This window comes from Xyrauchen texanus, chromosome 37 (genome assembly GCF_025860055.1).
Source record: "Xyrauchen texanus isolate HMW12.3.18 chromosome 37, RBS_HiC_50CHRs, whole genome shotgun sequence".
NCBI classification, from domain to species: domain Eukaryota; kingdom Metazoa; phylum Chordata; class Actinopteri; order Cypriniformes; family Catostomidae; genus Xyrauchen; species Xyrauchen texanus.
Genome location: NC_068312.1, coordinates 7,542,449 through 7,566,871, shown reverse-complemented (window position 1 = coordinate 7,566,871; position 24,423 = coordinate 7,542,449). Strand labels below are relative to the sequence as shown.

Below are 24,423 nucleotides of genomic sequence, written 5' to 3'. Positions count from 1 at the left end.
TGAATGATACCCCAACTCGTGTGGCATGTTGAGGAGAGGGGTGCTATTACTTTTTTAAACAATCAGAATAATGCTTTTCACCTGGTGAGTGATAAAACATGCAAAAAAAAAGTCACATGGACATCGGATCAAGCCATCTAGGGACTTTGCCACTTTCTATCATATTAATGTATTTCTAATTTCACTCATCCTTCTGTTCCCTCTGTTCCCTGTCATCCTTTATTTTCCTCATTTGCCTTATGTCCTTCAGAATCCTTTGTATCAGGAGATTCTCTTTTGAATGGTCCTCTTCTCTCTCACCCGTACTCTGGGGCTCAAATACTGGCTTCACCCCCCTCGTCTATGGACCAGTTTACCCCTGTTGCTCTGAGCAGTGGACAATCCCTCCAGGGTAATACGTAGACACACTGAATGAACACAGTTGTAGTTTACTCAAAACACCACAGTCAGTGGGGATAGGTCATCATTTTTGTTGACATCTCAACTTGAACCAACTAAAACTTGGCATCAAGGAAAAGACGTGACAAATTAATGCAAATCACAAGAAATCAACGCAAACTATTCATAAAAAGAGCTACGTACCAGATATGATGCAAATCAGCTGAAACTACTCAAAGAGCGACACAACAAATCAACACAAAATCAAATGCAAATATTCGCACCAAATGTGGTGTGATAAACCAACAGGAATCAAATACAACTATTCACACCAAGAGCGACACAAACAAATTAACACAAATCAAATACAACTATTCACACCAAGAGCAACACAAACAAATTAACACAAATCAAATACAACTATTCACACCAAGAGCGACACAAACAAATTAACACAAATCAAATACAGCTATTCAGAGTGACGTAACAAATCAACATGAATCAAATACAACTATTCACATCAAGAGCGACACAAACAAATGAACGCAAATCAAATACAGCTATTCAGAGTGACGTAACAAATCAACAGGAATCAAATACAACTATTCACATCAAGAGCGACACAAACAAATGAACGCAAATCAAATACAGCTATTCAGAGTGACGTAACAAATCAACATGAATCAAATACAACTATTCACACCAAGAGCGACACAAACAAATGAACGCAAATCAAATACAGCTATTCAGAGTGACGTAACAAATCAACAGGAATCAAATACAGCTATTCAGAGTGACGTAACAAATCAACAGGAATCAAATACAGCTATTCAGAGTGACGTAACAAATCAACATGAATCAAATACAACTATTCACACCAAGAGCTGACACAAACAAATGAACGCAAATCAAATACAGCTATTCAGAGTGACGTAACAAATCAACAGGAATCAAATACAGCTATTCAGAGTGACGTAACAAATCAACAGGAATCAAATACAGCTATTCAGAGTGACGTAACAAATCAACATGAATCAAATACAACTATTCACACCAAGAGCGACACAAACAAATGAACGCAAATCAAATACAGCTATTCAGAGTGACGTAACAAATCAACATGAATCAAATACAACTATTCACACCAAGAGCGACACAAACAAATGAACGCAAATCAAATACAGCTATTCAGAGTGACGTAACAAATCAACAGGAATCAAATACAGCTATTCAGAGTGACGTAACAAATCAACAGGAATCAAATACAGCTATTCAGAGTGACGTAACAAATCAACATGAATCAAATACAACTATTCACACCAAGAGCGACACAAACAAATGAACGCAAATCAAATACAGCTATTCAGAGTGACGTAACAAATCAACAGGAATCAAATACAGCTATTCAGAGTGACGTAACAAATCAACAGGAATCAAATACAGCTATTCAGAGTGACGTAACAAATCAACATGAATCAAATACAACTATTCACACCAAGAGCGACACAAACAAATGAACGCAAATCAAATACAGCTATTCAGAGTGATGTAACAAATCAACAGGAATCAAATACAGCTATTCAGAGTGACGTAACAAATCAACAGGAATCAAATACAGCTATTCAGAGTGATGTAACAAATCAACAGGAATCAAATACAGCTATTCAGAGTGATGTAACAAATCAACAGGAATCAAATACAGCTATTCAGAGTGACGTAACAATTCAACATGAATCAAATACAACTATTCACACCAAGAGCGACACAAACAAATGAACGCAAATCAAATACAGCTATTCAGAGTGATGTAACAAATCAACATGAATCAAATACAACTATTCACATCAAGAGCGACACAAACAAATTAATACAAATCAAATACAACTATTCAAAGTGATGCAACAAATCAACGTTATAAATTGCAACTATTGTCACTATGAGTGACACAACAAATCAACATGAATCAAATACAACTATTCACACCAAGAGCGATGCAACAAAGCAACACAAATCAGATACAACTATTCACACCATATGTTGCGCGATAAAGCAACACAAATCAAGTGGAACTATTCAGAGCGACGTAACAAATCAATGTGAATAATATGCCAAAATTTGGTGCGAATAAATTAACACAAATCAAATACAACTATTCACACCAAGAGTGATACAACAAATGAATGTGAATCAAATACCACTATTCAAACCAAATGTTGTGCATCAAATCAACATCCATTAAATGCAACTATTCAGCCAAAGAGCGACACAAAAAAATCAATGCGAATCAAATGAAACTATTCAGGGTGACACAACAAACCAACGCAAATCAACTTGATGTATTCACACAAAGAGCAACACGACAAATGGGTAACTAAATTATGCATTTTGAAAAGCCAACAAACAAAATCAACCTTCTCATCATGAAAATAATAGGTCAATTAATTTGTCAATTAAAATGTCATGCTCTTTGTTAAGGGATGACATTGATGTTTCAATTCAACATGTTGTCATGGCACTGTGTGAATAGTCTTTTAGAAATAAAGCACTTGATGTTTAGGGCAATTCTGTTTCTAATGTTACCTACTAGTCAGTTGCCGACTTGCTCATCTGCAGTCTTTACTCATTCTCTCTTTCTCTCTCTACCACTCTCACTAAATTTTTTCTTTCTTTTTTCTTTCGGCTGGCCTGCTGGGGCACTAACCTTCTTCTGCAGCCTCTGATCCGGCTCACTTCCTCTCTGGCTTCCAGTCCACTGGGACTGGGGACCAAAGCTCTGATAACCAGTTTGACCCAATTCCAGTGCTTTCCAAAACCTCCAGTCAAGGTAAGAGAGCTTTCGAAAGCAAGATTATGCATGAGTTCATAACTTCACAATTCACTAAACCAAAGTGGTATTCTACTGTCAAATGTTTCCCAGACACAGTTGTTATTGGAGTTACTTGCTTAAACTGGGAAACACTTTTTTAGCTGCTGACTCTACATCACAAACTTAGTCCAGATCTTGTCTTTACATCAGGGTGACACATATATTTACATTCAACAGGTGTCATGTACCTTGTAAATGATCAAATTCTGCAGTTTTGCTTCTCAAGTAAATGTATCTTGTTTTAAGGATGTTTAGATATTTGTAGTGGAAAAGAAGACAACATTCTCATTAAGAAATAATTTTTCATGACACCTAGTGGTGTGGATGCAGCATCATTCAAACTAGTTTTCAGTTATTGATGCAATTGTAGAAATTCAGTATTCACAATCAGCCATGATTCATTTAATCCATGAGTGAAAGTGTTCGATAACAGGCCAGTTGATAAGATTAAGCAAGTAGTTTTTGGCTGGTCATGTGATCCTAACATGGCTGCTCCCATGAGTGGACCCTCTCCATGTAGAATAAAACAACTTTTATAATGTTACGTATATGACTGAAGTCTTCATCTCCTGTGAGTGCTCATGATTAATTATTCATGTTTCAAAAGTACTATTCATTTCTTTAGGAGTAAAACTTTTATAATGAGAGAAAAAAATACTGGGTGTACATTTAAATGTAAACTATACACCTCAGACCTGTAGCCTGTAGCTGGGTTTACATCCACATACATTACCGGTCAAAACTTTTGAAACACTTGACTGAAATGTTTCTCATGATCTTAAAAATCTTATGATCTGAAGGCGTATGCTTAAATGTTTGAAATTAGGTTTGTAGACAAAAATATAATTGTGCCACCATATTCATTTATTTCATTATAAAACTAAAATGTAATTAAAACATGTTTGGACCAAATAAAGAAAAGAAGGCAATAAGTGCCCAACATAGATGGGAACTCCTTCAATACTGTTTAAAAAGCATCCCAGGGTGATAACACAAGAAGTTGGTTGAGTAAATGTCAAGAGTTCATGTCTGCAAATTCTAGGCAAAGTTTGATCACTATGAAGATGCTAAAATATAACACAGTTTTGATTTATTTTGGATTTTAAGTCATAATATAATTCCCATATTTCCATTAATGTTATTCCATAGTTTTGATGATTTTACTATTATTTTAAATTGTGGAAAAAAAAACAAAATTGTAAGTGTTTTAAAACTTTTGACCATTAGTGTACATTTATGAAAACGTTGGGATATTGCATAAAAAATTATGGATGGAAACACTAAGTTGCGAATAAAATCTCCAAAATACACATAAAAAAACATCCTCATCTGAGGTGGATACATATTATTTGACAAGAAGACATGCACATAAAACTACAATGGAAACAGAGTAGCAAATGTATTACTATAGAATTTAGATTGGAGTATACATTGCATTCATAAAGTATTCAGACCTCTTAATTTTTTTCACATTGTTATGTTGCAGTTTTATGCTAAAATGCTTTAAATTCTAAAAGATTTCTCACATCAATCTACACTCCAAACCCCATAATTACATTTTTGATACATTTGCAAATTTATTAAATAGAATAAACTCAAATATCACATTGACATAAGTATTCAGACCCTTAACTCGGTAATTAATTGAAGCACCTTTGGCAGCGATTACATCCTCGAGTCTTTTTGGTTATGATGCTGCAAGCTTTGCACTCCTGGATTTGGGGATTTTCTGCCATTCTTCTCTACAGATCCTCTCAAGCTCTGTCAGGTTGCATGGTGACCATCTGTGGACAGCCATTTTCAGGTCTCTCCAGAGATGTTCGATTGGGTTCAAGTCCGGGCTCTGGCTGGGCCACTCAAGGACATTCACAGAGTTGTCCCTAACCCACACTTGTGTGGTTTTGGCTGTGTGCTTAATGCCATTGTCTTTTTGGAAGGTGAACCTCTGGCCCAGTCTGAGGACCTGAGTGCTCTGGACCAGGTTTTCATTAAGGATATCTCTGTATTTTGCTGCATTCAACATTCCTTCAACCCCCCCAGTCCCTGCTGCTAAAAAAACACCCCCACAGTATGATGCCACCACCATGCTTCACCGTTGGGATGGTATTGCACAAATGATAAGCGGTGCTTGGTTTCCTCCATACATGATGCTTGGAATTTATGCCAAACAGTTCAATCTTTATTTCATTAGACCAGAGAATCTTGTTTTTCAAAGTCTGAGAGTCCTTTAAATGCTTTTTTGCAAATTCCCAGCGGGCTTTCAATTGTCTTGCACTGAGGAGATGCTTCAGTCTGACCACTATGCTATAAAATCCCAGATCGGTGGAGTGTTGCAGTGATGGTTGACCTTCTGCAAGTTTCTCCCATCTCCACACAAGATCTCTGGAGATCAACCAGAGTGACCATCGGGTTCTTGGTCACCTCTCTTAACATGGCCCTTCTCCCCTTATTGGTCAGTTTGGCTGGGCGACCAGCTCTAGGAAGAGTCCTGGTTGTTCAAAACTTCCATTTAAGAATTATGGAGGCCACTGTGCTCTTGGTAACCTTCAATGCAGCCGAAATGTTTTTGTAGCCTTCCCCAGATCTGCACCTCGACACAATCCTGTCTCTGAGCTCTGCAGGCAGTTCCTTTGACCTCATGGCTTGGTTTTTGCTCTGATATGCATTTTCAGCTGTGAGACCTAATATAGACAGGTGTGTGCCTTTCTAAATCATGTCCAGTCAATTGAATTTGCCACTGGTGGACTCCAATCAAAGTGTAGAAAGATCTCAAAGATGATCCAGAGGGTCTGAATACTTATGTCAATGTGATATTTAGCATAAGGCTGCAACATAACAAAATGTGAAAAAATGAATGGGTCTGAATACTTTATGAATGCACTTTAGATGTGCATCAAAAAAGTTATGTGATTTTGCCTCAAGCCATGTGAATACAGAATTCTCTCAGAGAATATCATTAATATCATCGCATTGCATCTCAAATGTTTCTCTGGTCTGGAAATACCAAAGCCTGCCATCACAATGATTGTCTTCTATTGCCTCCTGTAATCCACCTCTGGACTTTTATTTAAATATTTTAAGCGTGTTCGCCTTTTGGTTTGTTTTTCTTTCTTGCTTTCTTGATTCAGCCATGGCCACACGTAATCCTTCTTACGCTGCTCTGTTATTTCAGCGTTTTATGATTTCTATTTCCTGCTATTCATCTGGTTTTTGCTTTTTCTCTTTTCTCAACCCTCTGCCACCCTCCTCTACTCATCTTTCCTTCATCCCCATTTTTTCACATACTTCTCACCTCTCTTCTATCTTTCCCTCCCTCACTCTTTCTCTTTCCGGCATGTTCTAGGTGGTCATTCTCACAGCAACAGTGGCAGTTCTGAGACCAGTCTGCCTTCTCTGACACGCTCTCTTCTGCTGGTGGACCAACTCATCGACTTGTAGAGGAAACAGAGAGAGAGAGAGGGAGGGAGGGATGGATGGGGCAACTGGGGAAGGTTTAAATACACTAACAGAGTTTAGAAACCTCAACCTTGGGTAGTCCATAAAACCCTAGTTGTCTTCTTCCAGTTGACCCTAGAGGATCCTTTCCCATATTTTACTCTGGCTTTCTGTTCCCATTTGCTCTGATTCTGCTGACCCAGAAATATTCTCACGACTCCATCGTTGATCAATCCTTCACTTAACCAAAGATAATTTATATTCCAAAAATGTACAGCTCAACTAGGATTGATATGAAGTGACAAAATATTAAATAATTTAAATAAGTCAAAATGTTCTCACTTTTGTTCAGTTCTACAAACCCCTGTGTATGTCCTCTACAGCCTTGCAATGCAAAAAACCTTGTTAAATCAATGGATTTGCAGCATTTGTTGATACAACCTAAACTCTAGCATGTAAGCATGCATAGAAAGCCAAAAGCAAATGTCAGGAAATCTGAAAATAATTGCAGTCATTTAAAAGTGATCTTAAAAGTTTCCCAACCTACATTATGGGATTGTCCTTTGGCCAGTCCTATAAAATTGTGTGTGTGTCCTATAAAGATCTAGACATGCAGTAGTAGCTATAAACAGCAGCACACAACATTTTGAAATGCATTCATGTACTCTCTCATAGCTCTATAGATTCTTAAGACACTTGTATTTAATTCCTGTGATTTTCATGATTAGTTTCAGTCATTCTGTCTCTTCCCCCTCCATTCATTTGTTAATTTACTTGTTCACTTCTTCTCCGCTTCTTTTTATTTTGCTATATCTCACTTATTTGTGTCCATGTGGCAATTGTTACACTTGCTACTACCCCTATAAATAAAAGATTATATCGGGGGTAAATGCGAGTGTCTATAGTATCAATGTAAGAACTGAGAATCTGTATAAAATGTGTGTTATTATTATGCTATTTATTATAAGATAAAGATTATTTATCTTTGTGTAAGGCCACAAGATCTAATGTTTGTTTTTGTCATTTTGAAATTTATTTTGTGTCTGTGGTTCTCCTTTGTTGTTCTTCTCGGGGTCTTTCATGTGAAGGATGTTTTGGATAGACTTGAATATTTACTGTAGATAGTGACATCACAATTTTGCTGAGATTCAGTGTTGAATAAAGTTTGATCCATAAAGCTCTAAGAAATGTAGATACAGAGTGTTGCTTGCTAAAAAAAGTAAAGACTAACTTTCACGAGGATAGGGTGTTGGAAGACAATCTACCTACAGTAGCACCAGTTATTTTTGAGTGCATTTTACGAAACAGTCAAGAAATGATATGCTCATATTTCACCCAAAAATCGAAAGAAATCTAATACAACCAACACAACAACCTTTTTTATTACATTATTTTCATGACAATGAAGCACCTCAACCCATTATTCAATATCCAATGCAGAAGTAGAAGGAAAAATCTCAATCTTTATTATTTCGAAAAACCTCCCTCTTTTTACTGTAATATGGAAAAATCTCATTGTCTTTACTGTAATGCAGGAAAAAATAACTATATTATATATTTGTAAACAATTTTATACTTAGAATTGTAAGTATACCATATATACACAGATAAGCCACAACATTTAAACCACCTGCCTAATATTGTGTATGTCTCCCTCGTGGTGCCAAAACAGCGCCAACCCACATCTCAGAATAGCATTATGAGATGCTATACGTCTCAACACAATTGTACAGAGCGGTAATATACAATATTAGAAAGGTGGTTTTAATGTTGTGGCTGATCGTTGTATATATTTATTTAACATAAAATTAATGAGAATTAGATTGTTTGGTGAAAATACTTAGTTGTCCTAAAAATAGGATTCATTTTGTTTTGTATGGAAATTAAAATGTCATATTTTTCGATTTTCAGGTGAAATATGATGAAAACGTTTCTTTTTGAGGGTTTCGTTTTAGCCGTTACTTTCTCTTATAAGCTTGCTATTATTAATCCTATTCAATTAAAAATATAAGAAGATATGTTTATTTCATGTTATCTGTTTCATTACATTGAGCCAGAGCCCATGACGGACAAATACTCCTGAGGTCTTGCCTGTGAGAGATAAAACCGAGTTTGATTCATTCTTGAGAGAACATTCCCAAAGCAGATGCACACAAATGACGACAATGTCATGTTGTACAGACATATCAAAGATAAAAGAATATATAATGTCTATATGTACATGGCATTTTCATATTTGAATATGTGGAACATTTTCATTCATTTCTTTTGAGATATAACTGCATAGATGCATCGGTAGAGCATTATTGTATAATGATACATTTATATAAAGGTTTTCTATGTTGTCCACCTGGTATATTTTTCTTTTTCTTTTCCCTGCTTATCTTTTCTTTAGTCTTTACCTGTGCTGGTTTAATGTGGCTAACCTATGCAATCTGACTGTAGTGCTTTATATTACTCTTAGAAATGCACCTAGTGGTGTGGCAAAAGTAGTCTTGTGTTGTGCATAATCTTGCATTGCAGTGTGTATGATTTACAGTCTATATCAGGGGGTACAGTAATGACGACGACCAATCTAGACCAAAAAAAAGGTCTTCTCCATACTGGAATGCTGTCAGTTCATATGCATTTTTGGAATGATGCAGTGTGTTCATTTTTATTTTTTAAAGGAGAATATTAAATAAAGGTGTCGATATAAATGGATATTTAGCTGTGTTTTAGTGTTTTAATGAATATCAGGCATGAAACGGTCAGATTTGCAAACTGTGAAATTGACAAACTGTGGTGTCAAAAACGTCAACGCATTTGTTTTATATTCGCAGTTAGTGACTAAGCATCTTGCATACTCATTTTTGCTTCTAAACACTTTCACACAAATAGCTCTGCTCATATCTTTGAATACCCCTTGCAGAATCTGCACTGTAAGACGTTTATAATTTTAAAATTGTTTTATTTTTTTTTTTTTTTTTGCACTCTTTTCCTTTTCTTGAGCAGATACAAGCGTTCTGTTTGACAGAAAGTATGCATGCGTAACACCAGTACACATATGCAATTTCATGGTCGTTTTCATTTACTCAGTCAATCATGGGTGCTAAAATATGTTATTAAAACTATATTTAAAAAAATATGAAACATTTATTAAAAATCCAGTACAAAACAGGAACATTAATCCACAAGGCATATTGTATATTGAATTGAATAAAGCTTTAGTGTACATCCCTTTACTCATGTATTGCAATCCATACTTCTTGCTCCCCCAGTGAGTAGTATATATGCAAACAAAAGCATGTTACACAGATAATCGATACAGTTACATAATGGTAAACCTACAGTATATGAGTTTTCAGTGGCTGATGCTGTAACCTGATGCTGAAAATGTTGTTTAACCATTGTCAAGGCTGTTGGTAGATTTTGGAACAGACACAAGGGAAGTGAACACATCTGCCAAGTGGACACAGTTATTGGCAGAAGCTGATAACCTTAAAATATTGGCCAGTTAATTGGCCTCTAAATATAATACAGTTATATTACACTATATGTACAGTTGAACCATTAGTTTCGATTCTACCATTCTGCCCACATTTTCAACAAACCCATCAAAACAATTAACATTTAAATGTTTAATCAAAATATATATATTTTCTATGCTTGCTAGAAATGTCAGACAGCTATTCGGTGACATACTGCAACTAACGATATGTATTGCAATACGTATATCACAACTCATCACAATAACATAATCTTATTGCGATTGAGAGAGACCTAGAATGTCCGTGAGAGAAAGAGAGCATCTGCGGGTTCAGTTTCAATATCTCTCGCTCATAGAACAGATTCTGGCCACACTAAGAAACGGCAGGCAGAGTTTGTGTTTATTAAGACTTTACAGTTTTTTTTCCCAATTTGGAGTGCACCAGTTCCCAGTGCACTCCAAGTCCTCGTGGTGGCGTAGTGACTCGCTGCAATCCGGGTGGTAGAGGACGAACCTCAGTTACCTCTGTGTCTGAGACCATCAATCCGTGTATCTTATCACGTGGTTTGTTGAGCGCGTTACCGCAGAGAACTAACGCATGTGGAGGCTTCATGCTATTCTATGTGCTATCCACGCACAACTCACCACATGCCCCACCGAGAGTGAGAACCACACATTATAGCGACTACAAGGAGGTTACACCATGTAGCTCTACCCTCTCTAGCCACCAGGCCAATTTGGTTGCTTAGGAGTCACTCAGCTTACCCTTGAACTCGCTACTCTAGATGTGGTAGTCAGCATCAATACTCACTGAGATACCCAGGCCCCCACTCAAGCTTTAAATTCTTGAACTGTAGGACGTGATTTGACAACACAAATAGAAGAATAAAATATCTATCAGTTAATTTTTTTGTCAGTTTTACTCAATCCTCCCATGTTCATATTACTCAAACTCATGTAACCAAGTGAACTTAAATTAACTGAGTCTATTCAATTTAAATAAGTGTCTTGTCAGATTTCTTAATACATTTGCATTGGGACAACTTAAATATTTTTTGTTTGGTTGACCTCGTGGGACCCCGTGTCCACATGTGTGGACGTTGTATTTTGGCTTTGCTATACGCAACGCATAACTGAAATAAATTTAAACCAACTGAATACTGTTCACAAAAATCTAGACTGTCATTTAAGGGTTAAATTTCTGCCGCACCGTGTCACGTGACATGGTTTTCTTTTTTTCATTGAAACCTGCTTGGGTTTTAAGAGTAGCATCTAGTTTCATTTAATTTGAAACTATAATTTTGGCGCTTTAAAAAATTTATTCATTTTTCGCACGTCAGCGCACTGATAAACATGATGTCCACATATGTGGATTTTGGGACATTATTCCCTCAAAAGTTGAAAAAAAAAAACATGTTAATAAATGCATTTCTATATTTACTGTGCATTTTCACAGAATTTATATGGAGTACGGATGGAAATAAGGTGCATTTCGAACTATTCTGAGACCAGTGCTGACAGACAGCACACTGTACATTCAGTAAATAGGGAGCATGGGTGCATCCTATTGCTTTCTATGCAGCTAAGTGCGTTCACTCATAAAATCTGAATTAAGTTTTATTTTATAAGTCTTTGTGTAAGATTCATATAAAGGGGAGTGTGGTGGGGTGAGCAAGAGACAGTGACACAGTGGGTGTGGTATCAGGTATCAAGCCTCGGAGAGGCATGTATTTTTTAATAAAAAATTAACAGAAAATTTTCAAAAAGGGGGAGAAAAGTGTCCAAAGTGGAAAGTGTCCAAACGATGGTCCAGGAATCAGCGGGGTCTGACATCTGCACGCGCTCCGTTCTTAAGGTTCTGGGACACGAGGGGCAGTGGCATCCCTGACAAGGAACAGAGCATCTAATTCCTCCGGTACACTCCGCCCTCTGTTCCTGGACATGTGAGAATGACAGTGTGCACACAAGGAGATAGAAGCTGGCTCCCCGAAGAGAGGCGCAGTGTTGTTGAGGCTCCACAAACATCAGGTGTGCCTCATCATCTGCTGCCCAAACGAGGCTCATAAAAGTGATGCCTCTCCTCTCTCTAGCTCACTCCCACTGTGAGCCTGGCTGAATGGCCCTAAGAGGCAGGGCGACGATGACGAGAAGGAGGGGTCTTTCGTTCACCACATCACACCCCCACTCCCCCTCCGAGCATGGCCATGGCGGCACCTTCTCCCATGCCCCTATCCGAACACAGAGTCTGAAGACAGAGGTGCACAATCTTAAGCTGTCCACAGGGGAATGCTACTTTCTCAAATAGGCCCTATGGTCAGAGTGGGCATATAGGGGATACCTCTCTGGGCCAGCTCACCCCCTCACTCGCACCTAGGTTGGGAACAGAGAAAACACAGGTTAAACATGACCGCCTCAACCAATCACAGGGTAAATGCTTATTAAGTGCCACTTACCCTTATGGTTGGGAGGTTGTCCCTATGGATTCTCCATCCCGCTCCAGGCTTTTCATCTAACCAGCGCAGAGGTTCCGAGTGAGTGGGCGTGCATCAAATCCGGCCAGTGCCCTCCTCACTCTGCTCCAGGACATGCAAGCATGCCAGTGTGTGTGCACAAGGAGATGGAAGCCAGCTTCCCGAGGAGAGGTGCGCTCTGCCTTTTTTTTAATGGCAGCGTAGATGAGGCTCAACTCACATGAAGTGTGCCTCATCATCCGCTGCCCAAACAAGATTCATTAATGTTACGCCTCTCCTCTCTCCAGCCCACTCGAGAGGGAGGGGCGGGTCGTTCCGCTACAGGGAGACTTGTTAGTGTTTAATGTTTTCTTTTGGTGAGATTTAGAAGAATTTCTGTTATGTTGTAGTTTTGTAGTTTTCATCATGGTGAAGAGTGGAGTTTGAGCCTATGTTGAGGACCAATGCGTTTTGAATATTCTACATATCGCTTTATCCATTGAGCAATTTCTGTGCTTACCATAGCATAGTGACCAAGCTGCACTCATTAGTTCTCCACACCAGCATGTATTAAGTTCAGCCAAAGAGTTTTATTTTTGAGTATAAATTATCGAGACAATATCGTGAGGAAAAAAAGGATTGCCACAATTGATTGTGTCGGCACCGCCCTAATTTACTGAACATCAGCAGAATTTAACAGAATTCCCAAAACAATGCACACAACATTACAGCAAACAAAATGCTAACGTCTGCGAGGCTTAAAACCACACAAAGATGTTCATGTTAATGGCCAGTGGGCCATTATTTTTGAGTCCTGCTTTTAGTGCCCTGTATTAATCCTTTGATACATTTGCTGACCATTTTCTTCATCTTTAAGGTAAGACTTGCATCTGCCCTTATGTGTCTGTTCAATCATCATGCCTTTTCAGTTTCCTCCTTGTTTCCATGGCTCACGTAGCTTTTTTGGAGTATTTAGTTATGTTAGTTTATAACTCTGACATCACTGAGCAAACTAATCTTGCCCAATGCAAGATTCAACAATTCACAATAATGTCTCTTCTCACTGAAAACTAAACAAAAACGTCTCAAATGAATAAATATAGCAGCTCTCTCAGTCAGTGTGTTCATTTATGCACAGCTTGGTGGAGTACTGACTACACACATTTCTTGAAAATATAACATGTGGTTTATTGAAGGACTAATAGCGACAGTTTGTGGAAACAAGGTTGCTGTTTGTGAATGGTAACTGTCGTAGATGTTAAACATTAGTTGTGGAATTTGTCAGTGCTGTGAATTATACTGTAGTAGAATGTGCTTTATTTGTGTTTTGTTGCTGTACAACTTCATTGTGTAGTCCCCCCATGTACATGTTTTGAAGGAAACGTTGAAGAAATGCCGCTCCTGATTTTTATTCACTTCAACATTTATTTTTGAGAGTACAGATTCTTGTCATTGAGAGACAACACACTGACAATTTGTAAATGTCCTGTAATTTTCTGTATAATCATCATTGAAAAACAGTTATAGAAAAACAATTGGTACCACATGGCCAAAAGTATGTGGATACCCCCATATATTTTGGGTTTAACACCAGTTGAGCATTTTCGTCATATTCTGTATGTTGTTTACCATGAAACATAATTTACTTTATTTTTTATTTATTTTTTGCCGGTTACAGTGAGAAACTTACAATGGAAGTGAATGGGGCTGGTCCATAAACATTATAATGCACACAGTCTCTATAGTATAGCCACAAGACACAAATATTTTAGGTGTTAACATGATTATAGTGTAATAAAATCGCTTTCTGGGATTACAGGGTTTAAAAGCATTATGTCTTCATGACAACAAAGTTGTAATATTGGATATAACGGTACAAAGATAAGGTTAGTAATCAATTTTATCCCAATATTAGAGCCTGACCTCACTGATGCTCTCGTGTCTGAATGCGAGCAAATCCCCTCAGCTATGTTCCAACATGGAAAGTTGAACCAGAAGAGTGGAAGCTGGATTTTAAAAACTATTGAATAAATGCAAATGGTTTTAAAATTAAAGGTTCAACAAGCACATATGGGTGTGATGTTTGGGTCTCCACATAGTGTACTTTTGGCCCAAATAACCAATGAACCATTGGTCACAACCATTCAACGTTCATAAGGATTCTTACTTTAAGAAAAGCCAACATAGTCTCATGACATGAAATACATTTTGCCATTAAAAGGTATGTGTTGACCGTGCCTTTAGGTTTGTGTTTGGGAGTTAAACCTAGGAAAAATAGTAACAACATTGTTCATTGGTTCCTTTTGCTCTCTATGGGAGTAAAATTCAGGAGCCAACTCGAACATTTGTATTTCTTACAATTTAATTATCTTGTACTGTTATTGCAAGTTGTCTTTAGAGTGGGTTGGGACAGCTCACTGTAAACTAGTCTTCATTCTGTCACATAATTGCAACAATGTCACTAATTCTCAATTATCTTCTTCATTTTCCTCTTTTGCAGATGCCAACAGTAAGAGTGATGGGTGTGGAACACTTTTAGAGGCTGGTAATGTTGAGAACCCTGTTGAGGCCTGTCTTCATTCCAGTGATGAAGATGAAGTTGATGAGAAAGATGAACTAAGGTCACAGGCGAGTGGCGAAGAAACTCCCAGTCTGGACTGCAGTGGTTCCAGACCTTTACTTCAAGACTCAGATGAGGATGACGCCCAAAGTAACCTGCAGATGTCTTTAGAATCTGTTCCACAATCCTCACTGGTTACGCAACAGAACTCAGTACCTGCTCATGCTCAAAACCAATTGCCTCAACTCCCGTTACAAGTCCAACATCCCGTCACGGATCCAAATCTCGATGTCTTCTTCAAAGCTCCATTTCGAATCGGACAAGAAACAGATAGTGATGGAGATGTGTTCGCCAATGCTCCTTTTCCACGCCTCCCGACTCGCTCTCAGCAGCCTGACGTTTTTCTCCAAGCCCCATTTGGTAGGAAGAAGGAAACTTCTGGAAAGGTTTACACCCTTCCAGTGGCCCAGCCTCGATTTGTACACCCCCATCCAGGTTCTTCCCATCCAGTCAGCCTCGACCAGAGCATCCTTGGCCAGGTGACCCCTCTGCCCTTTCGACCCCAGGCACTCTCGAAGTATTCCAGACACTATGAAGGACCCGTGACCTCAGACCCTGATGTGTCCGATCTGGCGTCTGATGTCACTTCCAGTGACCCGTTTGTCTCAGCACCTTTTCACCTTAAAGGCCGACTTAATAAACACTGAGAATATAGCTTCTGTAAAACCACACAATCAACAACACACTGAAAAGTTTCAGCTTAACACATGATATCTTTATTTGCTCTGGTAAAATGCTGTATAATGAGTAGGCCTTCAATATTTTAAGGAATAAAGCACATTTATGGCCTCTGGCTGTATATCTCTGGGTATAGTTTAAATTGTGTGACATCTTATGCTACCTCAGCTCATTCTTATACTATCAAGATTCACTTCTGTCCTGCATATCAGCTATTGTACCACAGATTGGTCTGCAGTAATTACGCCGACTAATTATTTCCCTAACTACCATGTTTTTGCATAAAAGCCAACAAAAGCAAGCAAAATAAGCTGTGCATATGGATATATCGTATAAGCAACACCCTAGTGCACAGTGCGTTGTTTGAAGTTGAGTGCACTAAATAGTATTTACAGTGTTTAAAATCAACTTATCGTATTTAGCACATTACTGTTAAGGACATTTTATACAGCTGGACATTTAATCCAATGGATGCTGGATAATTTTGCGCAGAGACCATAGTAGTATGTTGGAGTCCAATGCTATATTTGTCTAGCATTTAGTACAGAGTGCACATTCCCTTTATAGATGTTAAACATGGGCAGCTCAAGTAGCAAGACCCTGATAAAAGCTGCAGTATATGCACAAAAATCTATGCACAAATTCAGTTTAACCCTAGAACGCAAGTAATGTAACTTCACCCCCCTAAAATGCATTAGTGGGTCAAAAAAAGACCCAGGGGAAATCTTCTTTTAAAACTTCTTTTAAATGGTTTATATATCTTTTATTAAATTCTGATTGTTTTAGACAGATTGAAAAAGTTTTGCTTGATAGTGTAACAAAAGGCTGTATATCAGAAATATGGGCAATTTCCATGTTTGGTGGTGAAATATAAAATGTCTCAACTTTACCAACACAAACACATACAGTACATATAAGTACAATGGACTAAGATAAAATGTTTTATAAACTAACTTATAAAATTACAACCATATGTACTCAATAATTCTGTATGACACTGCATTTCTGTACTGCTTGTACTGCAGCTTCAGTGTATTTGTTGTTGGGAGTGGTAAGGCATACAGAATAAAGAAAAGTTGCAGGTACAATAACATTAAAAAGCAGTTCAGGAGATATTACCATTGTGCCCTTGACGTGAACTAGGCACCTAACCTCAGGTTGATTCATGTCGTCTCTCCTTATAATAGGTATATCATGAATGTTGTATAAAATTATTGGCTGATTGACAACTTTCTGTACTTGCATCCTACACATATTAACATGAGCATGGTATTCAACCATGGAGTTTTTTCAATTACTTAACTGGTTGGAAATTAAAACAATCAATATGTTACAAAAATAATACCAGTGTTAAATGCGTTGATCACAATAGTAAACACAAATGTATTCTAGGGGTCCAAATCTCTACAAATGTGGCTGTAGGAATTGGGGCATTAAGGTACATATATACGAAAGGTGCATTTCAGTACAGTATATTTACACTTCTTCAAAATGACACTAGGAATAATGAGGTGTAGTTTATATTAAATGGGCTGCAATTGAGTTGTATCCACGTTGCTCTTGTTGGAAAGGTGTTTTATATGTGTGAGATTGGGGATTTTTCATGTTTTTGTATGTTTAATGTTGAAATAACTTTGTTGTTTGTGGTTGGTTGTGGAATGAATTTGAAAGCACTTGTCTTTTGAAATACTTGAGTTGTGCAAAGCACTCACAGGTGAAAAAGGTTGACATCATTGTATACATAATTCTCATATATAATAAATGATAATTATTGTTTAAAAAGTGTCATTGTGTTGATTTATAATTGAAGCAAACAAAAATGCACATTATATTAATGTAGCTGTATGTTGGGCTGTACTTTACTAGGCATGCATGTCCACGCAAATAGGATGTTCCTTATAACTGGTGACCTTTCGGCTTTGAAACTTTAAAAGAAACTTTGATAGGTATCTTTGCGTTTCATCATTAAAGAGACATGAATATTTTATACAATTGTACATTATTAAATCATACAGGTCAAGCTAAATGATAACCATCTCAGGTGTCCATTGGGTTAGGTGGGCTGCATCAGGGTGGACAGTAACAGGGGTGACATTCAGTGGGTTAAATTAACCACTACAGTCGAAGCATTGACATATGTCACTGCCACTACAGAAAAGTATTGGCAGTGACATAAATTTAGTGTTTTGCAAAGTTTGATGCTTCACTATTTGTAGATAATTTTTTCACATGTTTCTATGGTATACTGGAAAACAACGATACGCATTTCATGAGTTTTAAAGGCTTTTATTGGCAAAACACTCAATATATGCAAAGAGTCAATATTTACAGTGTTGACCCTTGTTCTTCAAAACTTCACTCTGGCATGCTGGATATCAGCTTCTGGGCCAAATCCTGACTGATGGCGATCCATTCTTGCCTTATTAGTGCTCGGAGTTCATCACATTTTGTGGGCTTCTGCTTGTCCACTTGCCTTTTGAGGATTGAGCACAGGATCTCCATGGGATTAAGATCCGGGGAGCTGCCTGGCCATGGATCCAAAATTTCAATGTAATGGTTTCCAAGCCACTTCATTATCACTCTTGCCTTGTGACATGGTGCTCCATCATGCTGGAAAATGCAAGGATCATCACCAAATTGCATCCTTGCAGGATATTTTGATGCCATTCTTTATTCGTGGAAGTGTTTTTGGGCAGAATTGTGAGAGAGCCCACTCCCTTGGATGAAAAGCAACACCACAAATGGATGGTCTCAGGATGCTTCACTGTTGGCACGACACAGGATTCATGGTAGCGTTCACCTTTTCTTCTCTGGACTATCGATTTTCCAGATGTCCCAAACAGTCAGAAGGAAAATAACTTTGCACCAGTCTTCTGCTGTCCAATCCTTGTACTTCCTGCAGAATTTCAGTCTGTTCTTGATGTTTTTCTTAGAGAGAAGTGTCTTCTTTGCTGCCCTTCTTGACACCAGGCCATTGTCCAAAAGTCTTCGCCTCACTGTGCGTGCAGATGCACTCACACCAACCTGCTGCCAATATTGAGCAAGCTCTGCACTGGTGGTGACACGATTCCGTAGCTGACTCCACAGGAGGAGACGGTCCTGGTGCTTGCTAGACACTCTGGGATGTCCTAAAGCCTTCTTCACTGCAGTTGAACCTCTCTCCTTGAAGTTCTTGATGATCTGGTAAATGGTTCTTTCAGGTGCAATATTCATTGCAGCAATTTCCTTGCATGTGAGGCCATTTTGATGCAAAGCAATGATGGCCGCATGTCTTTCTTTAGAGGTAACCATTGCAAACAAGAACATAATGATTGGAAGCATTTCTTCCCTCATATTATAGCAATCAGTCTGCTCTTATAATCCATTATAATCTGTGATTTCACCTGACTAGTACTCGTTCACTTTCCCAGGTGCTGCTGATATGATTAGTGAACTGATGTTAGCTTATCATTTTGTGCCAGGGCCAAAAAACTGTGAAATTTGGGTTTTTGTGACAAAGTTCATTGGCCAATGAAGCTTTTTGCATTTATTTAAAATGCATCTGATCACTCTGCTCAATAATTTAGAAACAATTTGAGTCAACACCACAACAGCTGAAGCAGAAAAAAATGTGAAACACAAAATGTATGTCACTGCCAATACTTTTGGCCACAGCTGTAAATGGTCTGTGAATGATATCCAGTTAACATATTTTAAAATGTATAGTGATGATTTTAGTTCTGTTAACATGAATACTTAGAAATGACAAATAACATTATTTTTCCTATATCTTTCCATAACAGGGTAAACATGTTATGCTTGACCACATATGACTAACATAACAAAATAATAACGGGTCATACAAAATAATACATGCTATTGAGAGAATGTAAAACATCACTTAAACTTCTAAGTTATTCCACTATACAATTAATTATTTAGCACTTATTTTGCCAATTATGTTTAAGATGCAGCTTTGGGGACATGAGGAAATTAAACTGGTGCAAAAAATTGAAATAATTTTTTCAATTAACGCCCACATTGATGTTTTACATTACTTCTATTCTCTTTAACAAGCCTATTACAGTTGTAATCAATTTAAATTAAACTTTATAAATACAAAAATTCTTACTGGGGACTTAAAATCAACAAATTGTAGGAATAACCCTAATATGTTAATTAAATATTACAGTTGTTAAAAGAAGGTTTATTTCTTTATTTATGCCATTTATCTGTTGTAATAACACTGTACATTTGAATATCTTCAATGAAAATGAATGATAGTGTCCATTTATACAGCTCTGGTGCTGATTTATAACAGCGGTGCTTGAATGCGTAAGCTCGTTATTGTGTCGCAAGTGATTGAGTCATAAGTGTCCCAGTGTTCAGTGGACCTTGCCAGTGCCAGAATTCGTGTCCATGATATACTGATTCACAACATAGGGAGCTGATTGAGACACACCCAGTGTTTTCCTCCACTGAAATCGAAGCGGTTCGAAAACGCTCTCCATTACCGCATTCTTTGGAAAACATTGACGTTAGGAAACTGAAAACAGAGTTTTCAAATGGATTTAGTCCTTATTCACAGTAGCGCCATCTCTGAATTTTAACTGGAATGAAAATGAGGCTGTGAGAGATACCACTTACCATCTCTATTGCATGCATGGTATAAAGCTGTAAAAAGTTCCTATAACCCATCTGATCACTCTTCCACCAAGGCACTTGCAAGTTCCCGGACATTTCTGGGGGGAATGGCACTATCCCACACACTCCGATCGAATAGGTCCCAGACGTGCTCAATGGGATTAAGATCCGAGCTCTTCGCTGGCTATGGCAGATCACTGACATTCCTGTCTTAAAGGAAATCACGCACAGAACGAGCAGTATGGCTGGTGGCATTGTCATGCTGGAGGGTCATGTCAGGATGAGCCTGCAGGAAGGATACCACATGAGGGAGGAGGATGCCTTCCCTGTAACGCACAGCATTGAGATTGCCTGCAATGACAACAAGCTCAGTCCAGTGATACTGTGACACACCACCCCAGACCATGATGGACCCTCCGCATCCAAATGAATCCCCCTCTTAATTACAGGCCTTGGTGTAACTCTCATTCCTTTGACAATAAACGTGAGTCCGACCATCACCCCGGTGAGACAAAACCGCGACTCGTCAGTGAAGAGCACTTTTTGCCAGTCCTGTCTGGTCCAGCGAAGGTGGGTTTGTGCCCATAGGCGACGTTGTTGCTGGTTATGTCTGGTAAGGACCTGCCTTACAACAGGCCTACATGCCCTCAGTCCAACCTCTCTCAGCCTATTGCGGACAGTCTGAGCACTGATGGAGGGATTGTGCATTCCTGGTGTAACGCGGGCATCCTGTACCTGTCCCGCAGGTGTAATATTCGGATGTAGCAATCCTGTGCAGGAGTCAGTAGAAAGGTCTCTTTAGTGCCCTAAGTTTTATAACTGTGACCTTAATTGCCTACCGTCTGTAAGCTGTTAGTTAAAAAAATAAATGACTTAGTGTCTTAACGACCGTTCCACAGGTGCATGTTCATTCATTGTTTATGGTTCATTGAACAAGCTTGGAAAACTTTGTTTAAACCCTTTACAATAAAGATCTGTAAAGTTATTTGTATTTTACAAAATTATCTTTAAAATACAGATTCCTGAAAAAGGGTTGTTTCTTTTTTGCTGAGTTTACAACCAATTGAAGAGTATACTGTGCTGAGGGAAATTTTTCACTGTATGGAAAACCCAGTTTTAGACCATTTAAGCAATGTAAAACTGTTGCAGTTGTCGTTGGACTACACATTTGATAGTCACGCAATATGAGAAATCGCTAACAAGCTGAAGGGCAATGTAATAGGAACATACACAAACCAGAAGTGTGCCCAGTAATATCTGTACCGTCTTCTAAATACTTTGGATTACTTCTTCAGTATTGGTAGATTTTTTTCAATTGTTTTGACTATAAAAACTATGCCAGTACAGTAAGACAAAATACACATGTTAAAAATAAATTCTCTTAAAAACCTAAATATCTTATACTGTTTCTAAAACAAGATAAATCTAATTGATGGTTTTACGTTTTTTTTATTGTGATATTTTTACAGCAAAACTTTTTAACCTAATATCAAAGGTCTTACTAGAAAAAAAATAATTATGATCCAACGCAAATTTTCTTGATAAAAAATATGATCGTGCCCTGTAACATGTATGTAAAATGGCTATAAATAGCATTTTAGCTTATCGTAAAGCTGACAGTTTACACAAGGTTTATTTCTATTTCTTCTGCTCCAAACTTACTTCAAACTTACTTCTCTGTCTGCTCGTATGAATGTAACACATCATAAGAAAGTGCTTCATGCTGTTCAAATGCACTCTGGATCACATAATTTATATTTTAGGTGTTAGTGAGAAACAGATCAATATTTAATTCCATTTTTTCCTAGAAATTCTTCTCCCTGCCCAGTAGGGGGCATATGCATGAAGAATGTGAATCACCAAAAACACATGAAGAAGAATGTGAAAGTGGAGGTTAAAGTGGAGACAGTGTGAGCAGGGAGGAGAACTTACAGTTAAAATATTTATCTGTTTTTCACCCACACCTATCAAATCACTTCTGGAGACATTTATTTAATCACTGGGAGTCATAAGGATTACTTTTACGCTGACTTGTGTGATTTTTTGAGTTTCCGATGTATGACACCCATTCACTTGCATTGTATGGACCAAAATTGCTGAGAAATTCTTCTAAACATCTTCATTTGTGTTCTGCTTAAGAAAGAAAGTCACACACACCTGTTAATTATTATATAATCAGAGTGACCTTAATCACATCGCAGCGTTTTCTTCAAGTGCAGTGTAGATGAATGGATGTCAATGATCCACTGGTAGCAGCACATTTCCTCAGCATTGTTTACATGTGTATCACACGTGCAACTTTAAGACAACATACCTGCTTTTGTAATATCAAATGTATGATCAGTATCTACTATAGATATAAAGCCTCTCCAGATCATGCTATCATAAGACAATACAGTACATAAACACTAGCAACATATCAACAAGCCTAGAAAAATAACAATGTTCTTACCTTAGCTGATGGTCTCTTTATTGCTTTTCGTCAAGAAAAGACTTCCACAACGTCATTAAAGTTCGGTTCTCTCACCAGTTCACTTTTTGCTTTGTTCACAAGTTGCTTTGTTTTTCTTTATATAGATCCACCTGGTTGTGTTTTTTACTTGTATTTTGTTTACCGTCAAAAACATGTCGTTTAATGCTCAATTATTATTTTTATATTTAAAAAAGAGGGCTCTGACTGAGCAGCACAAGGCATATTTATTATTATTTAGCAATTATTAATAATAACTGCGAAACGAAGCATATAACAAAATGTTCAACATTGCTCTGTTACTGTAAAATAATAAATGTCTGTAAAAAAAATACAAATAAAAAATATATATAATTCTGTTTAATGTAAAGTTTCTGCAGCTTGCCCCCTGCTGGTCGGAGGCCCGTCTGTTAATCCGTCAATCCGTCCCTGCGTTTTAGAAATTATTGGCAGTCTGAGTGGATTTAAATAGTACATTTTGTACATTGATAGACCACTAATCTGGTTAATCATAAAACACTTTGAGCACTGCTGTAGTTTATGTAACAACACTGCACAGAAAATGTATTTTTTTTTTTAGTGACAAGAAAAAACCTCCTTGTCAAATTAGAATTATATCTTGGTATTACTGGCGACATATCTTTGATATCCAGACTTGCAGTCCACCAATAACGTTAAAGCGACAGCAGTAGGAAGGCCCAGGAGCGACTTCATAGTACAGAGACTAGCGACAAACGATCAAGCTCGCTGCATGTGTGCATGGGTCTTAACGCTATGTGAATTAAAAGCTAAATCGGCTTGCCATACACTGGCTCTGGTTATGCTCTCTCCTTTGGTAAAGCCGTGGAAATTGATATCTCAGTGTAAAAGAAGAATCTCTGGTTGAGTATCTTGTGTTTGGACTCTGGTTATAATCCACTACTTTGCACGAGCATGGGATGTTTAGTGTAAAGTTTTGAAATTTTGCCTCAAAAATGCTTTGACATGTATGCAGTCATTATTCTTGTCAATTAAAAATGGGAACAACCAATTTGAATTGACTTTTTATTCAATTATTGTTTATTTTATTGAGAACGTACAGATTAGGCCAAAAAGGGGTTCGAGTTGAGACTTCGGTATCACAATTAATTAAAACATTATTTGGATCAAAATCACAAATTTTGTTGATTACAGTTTGAGGCAAATATTTTCAGCAAAATAAAAACTGTTACCCACTGTCAGCCATTTACCTTTAACTGTTCAATTCCTTACTTTTCCCACAATGCAACGGTGTCTTGTTTTTTGCAACAGACTAGTTTGCAAGTTAATATTCGTTTATGCAACCGGCCCCTAACTTTAATAGTGACGTCATTGTCTCGCTATTAGGTCAACAGTAAATTGGTTCAAAGAACTATGCCGTCTAAGAGTATAGTGACTTCAACAGAAAATCGCTTA

At 37.7% G+C, this 24,423-nt stretch overlaps 1 protein-coding gene across 6 annotated transcripts in view; it reads left to right on the top strand.

Moving 5' to 3' along the window:
- Window positions 1-17,620, top strand: part of aak1a (AP2 associated kinase 1a) — a 67,922-nt gene extending 50,302 nt beyond the window's left edge. For 3 of the 6 annotated variants that reach the window (XM_052108451.1, XM_052108450.1, XM_052108454.1), the window contains 3 exons: window positions 251-391; window positions 3,092-3,202; window positions 15,099-17,620. In XM_052108451.1, coding sequence (XP_051964411.1) covers window positions 251-391; window positions 3,092-3,202; window positions 15,099-15,865 — 1,019 coding nt within the window. In that variant the 3' untranslated portion in view covers window positions 15,866-17,620. Of the gene's footprint in view, window positions 1-250; window positions 392-3,091; window positions 3,203-6,587; window positions 9,383-15,098 lie in introns of those variants that run through there. The other 3 variants (XM_052108455.1, XM_052108452.1, XM_052108453.1) reach the window with 3 other exon arrangements.
- The last annotated feature ends 6,803 nt before the right edge of the window (window positions 17,621-24,423 follow it).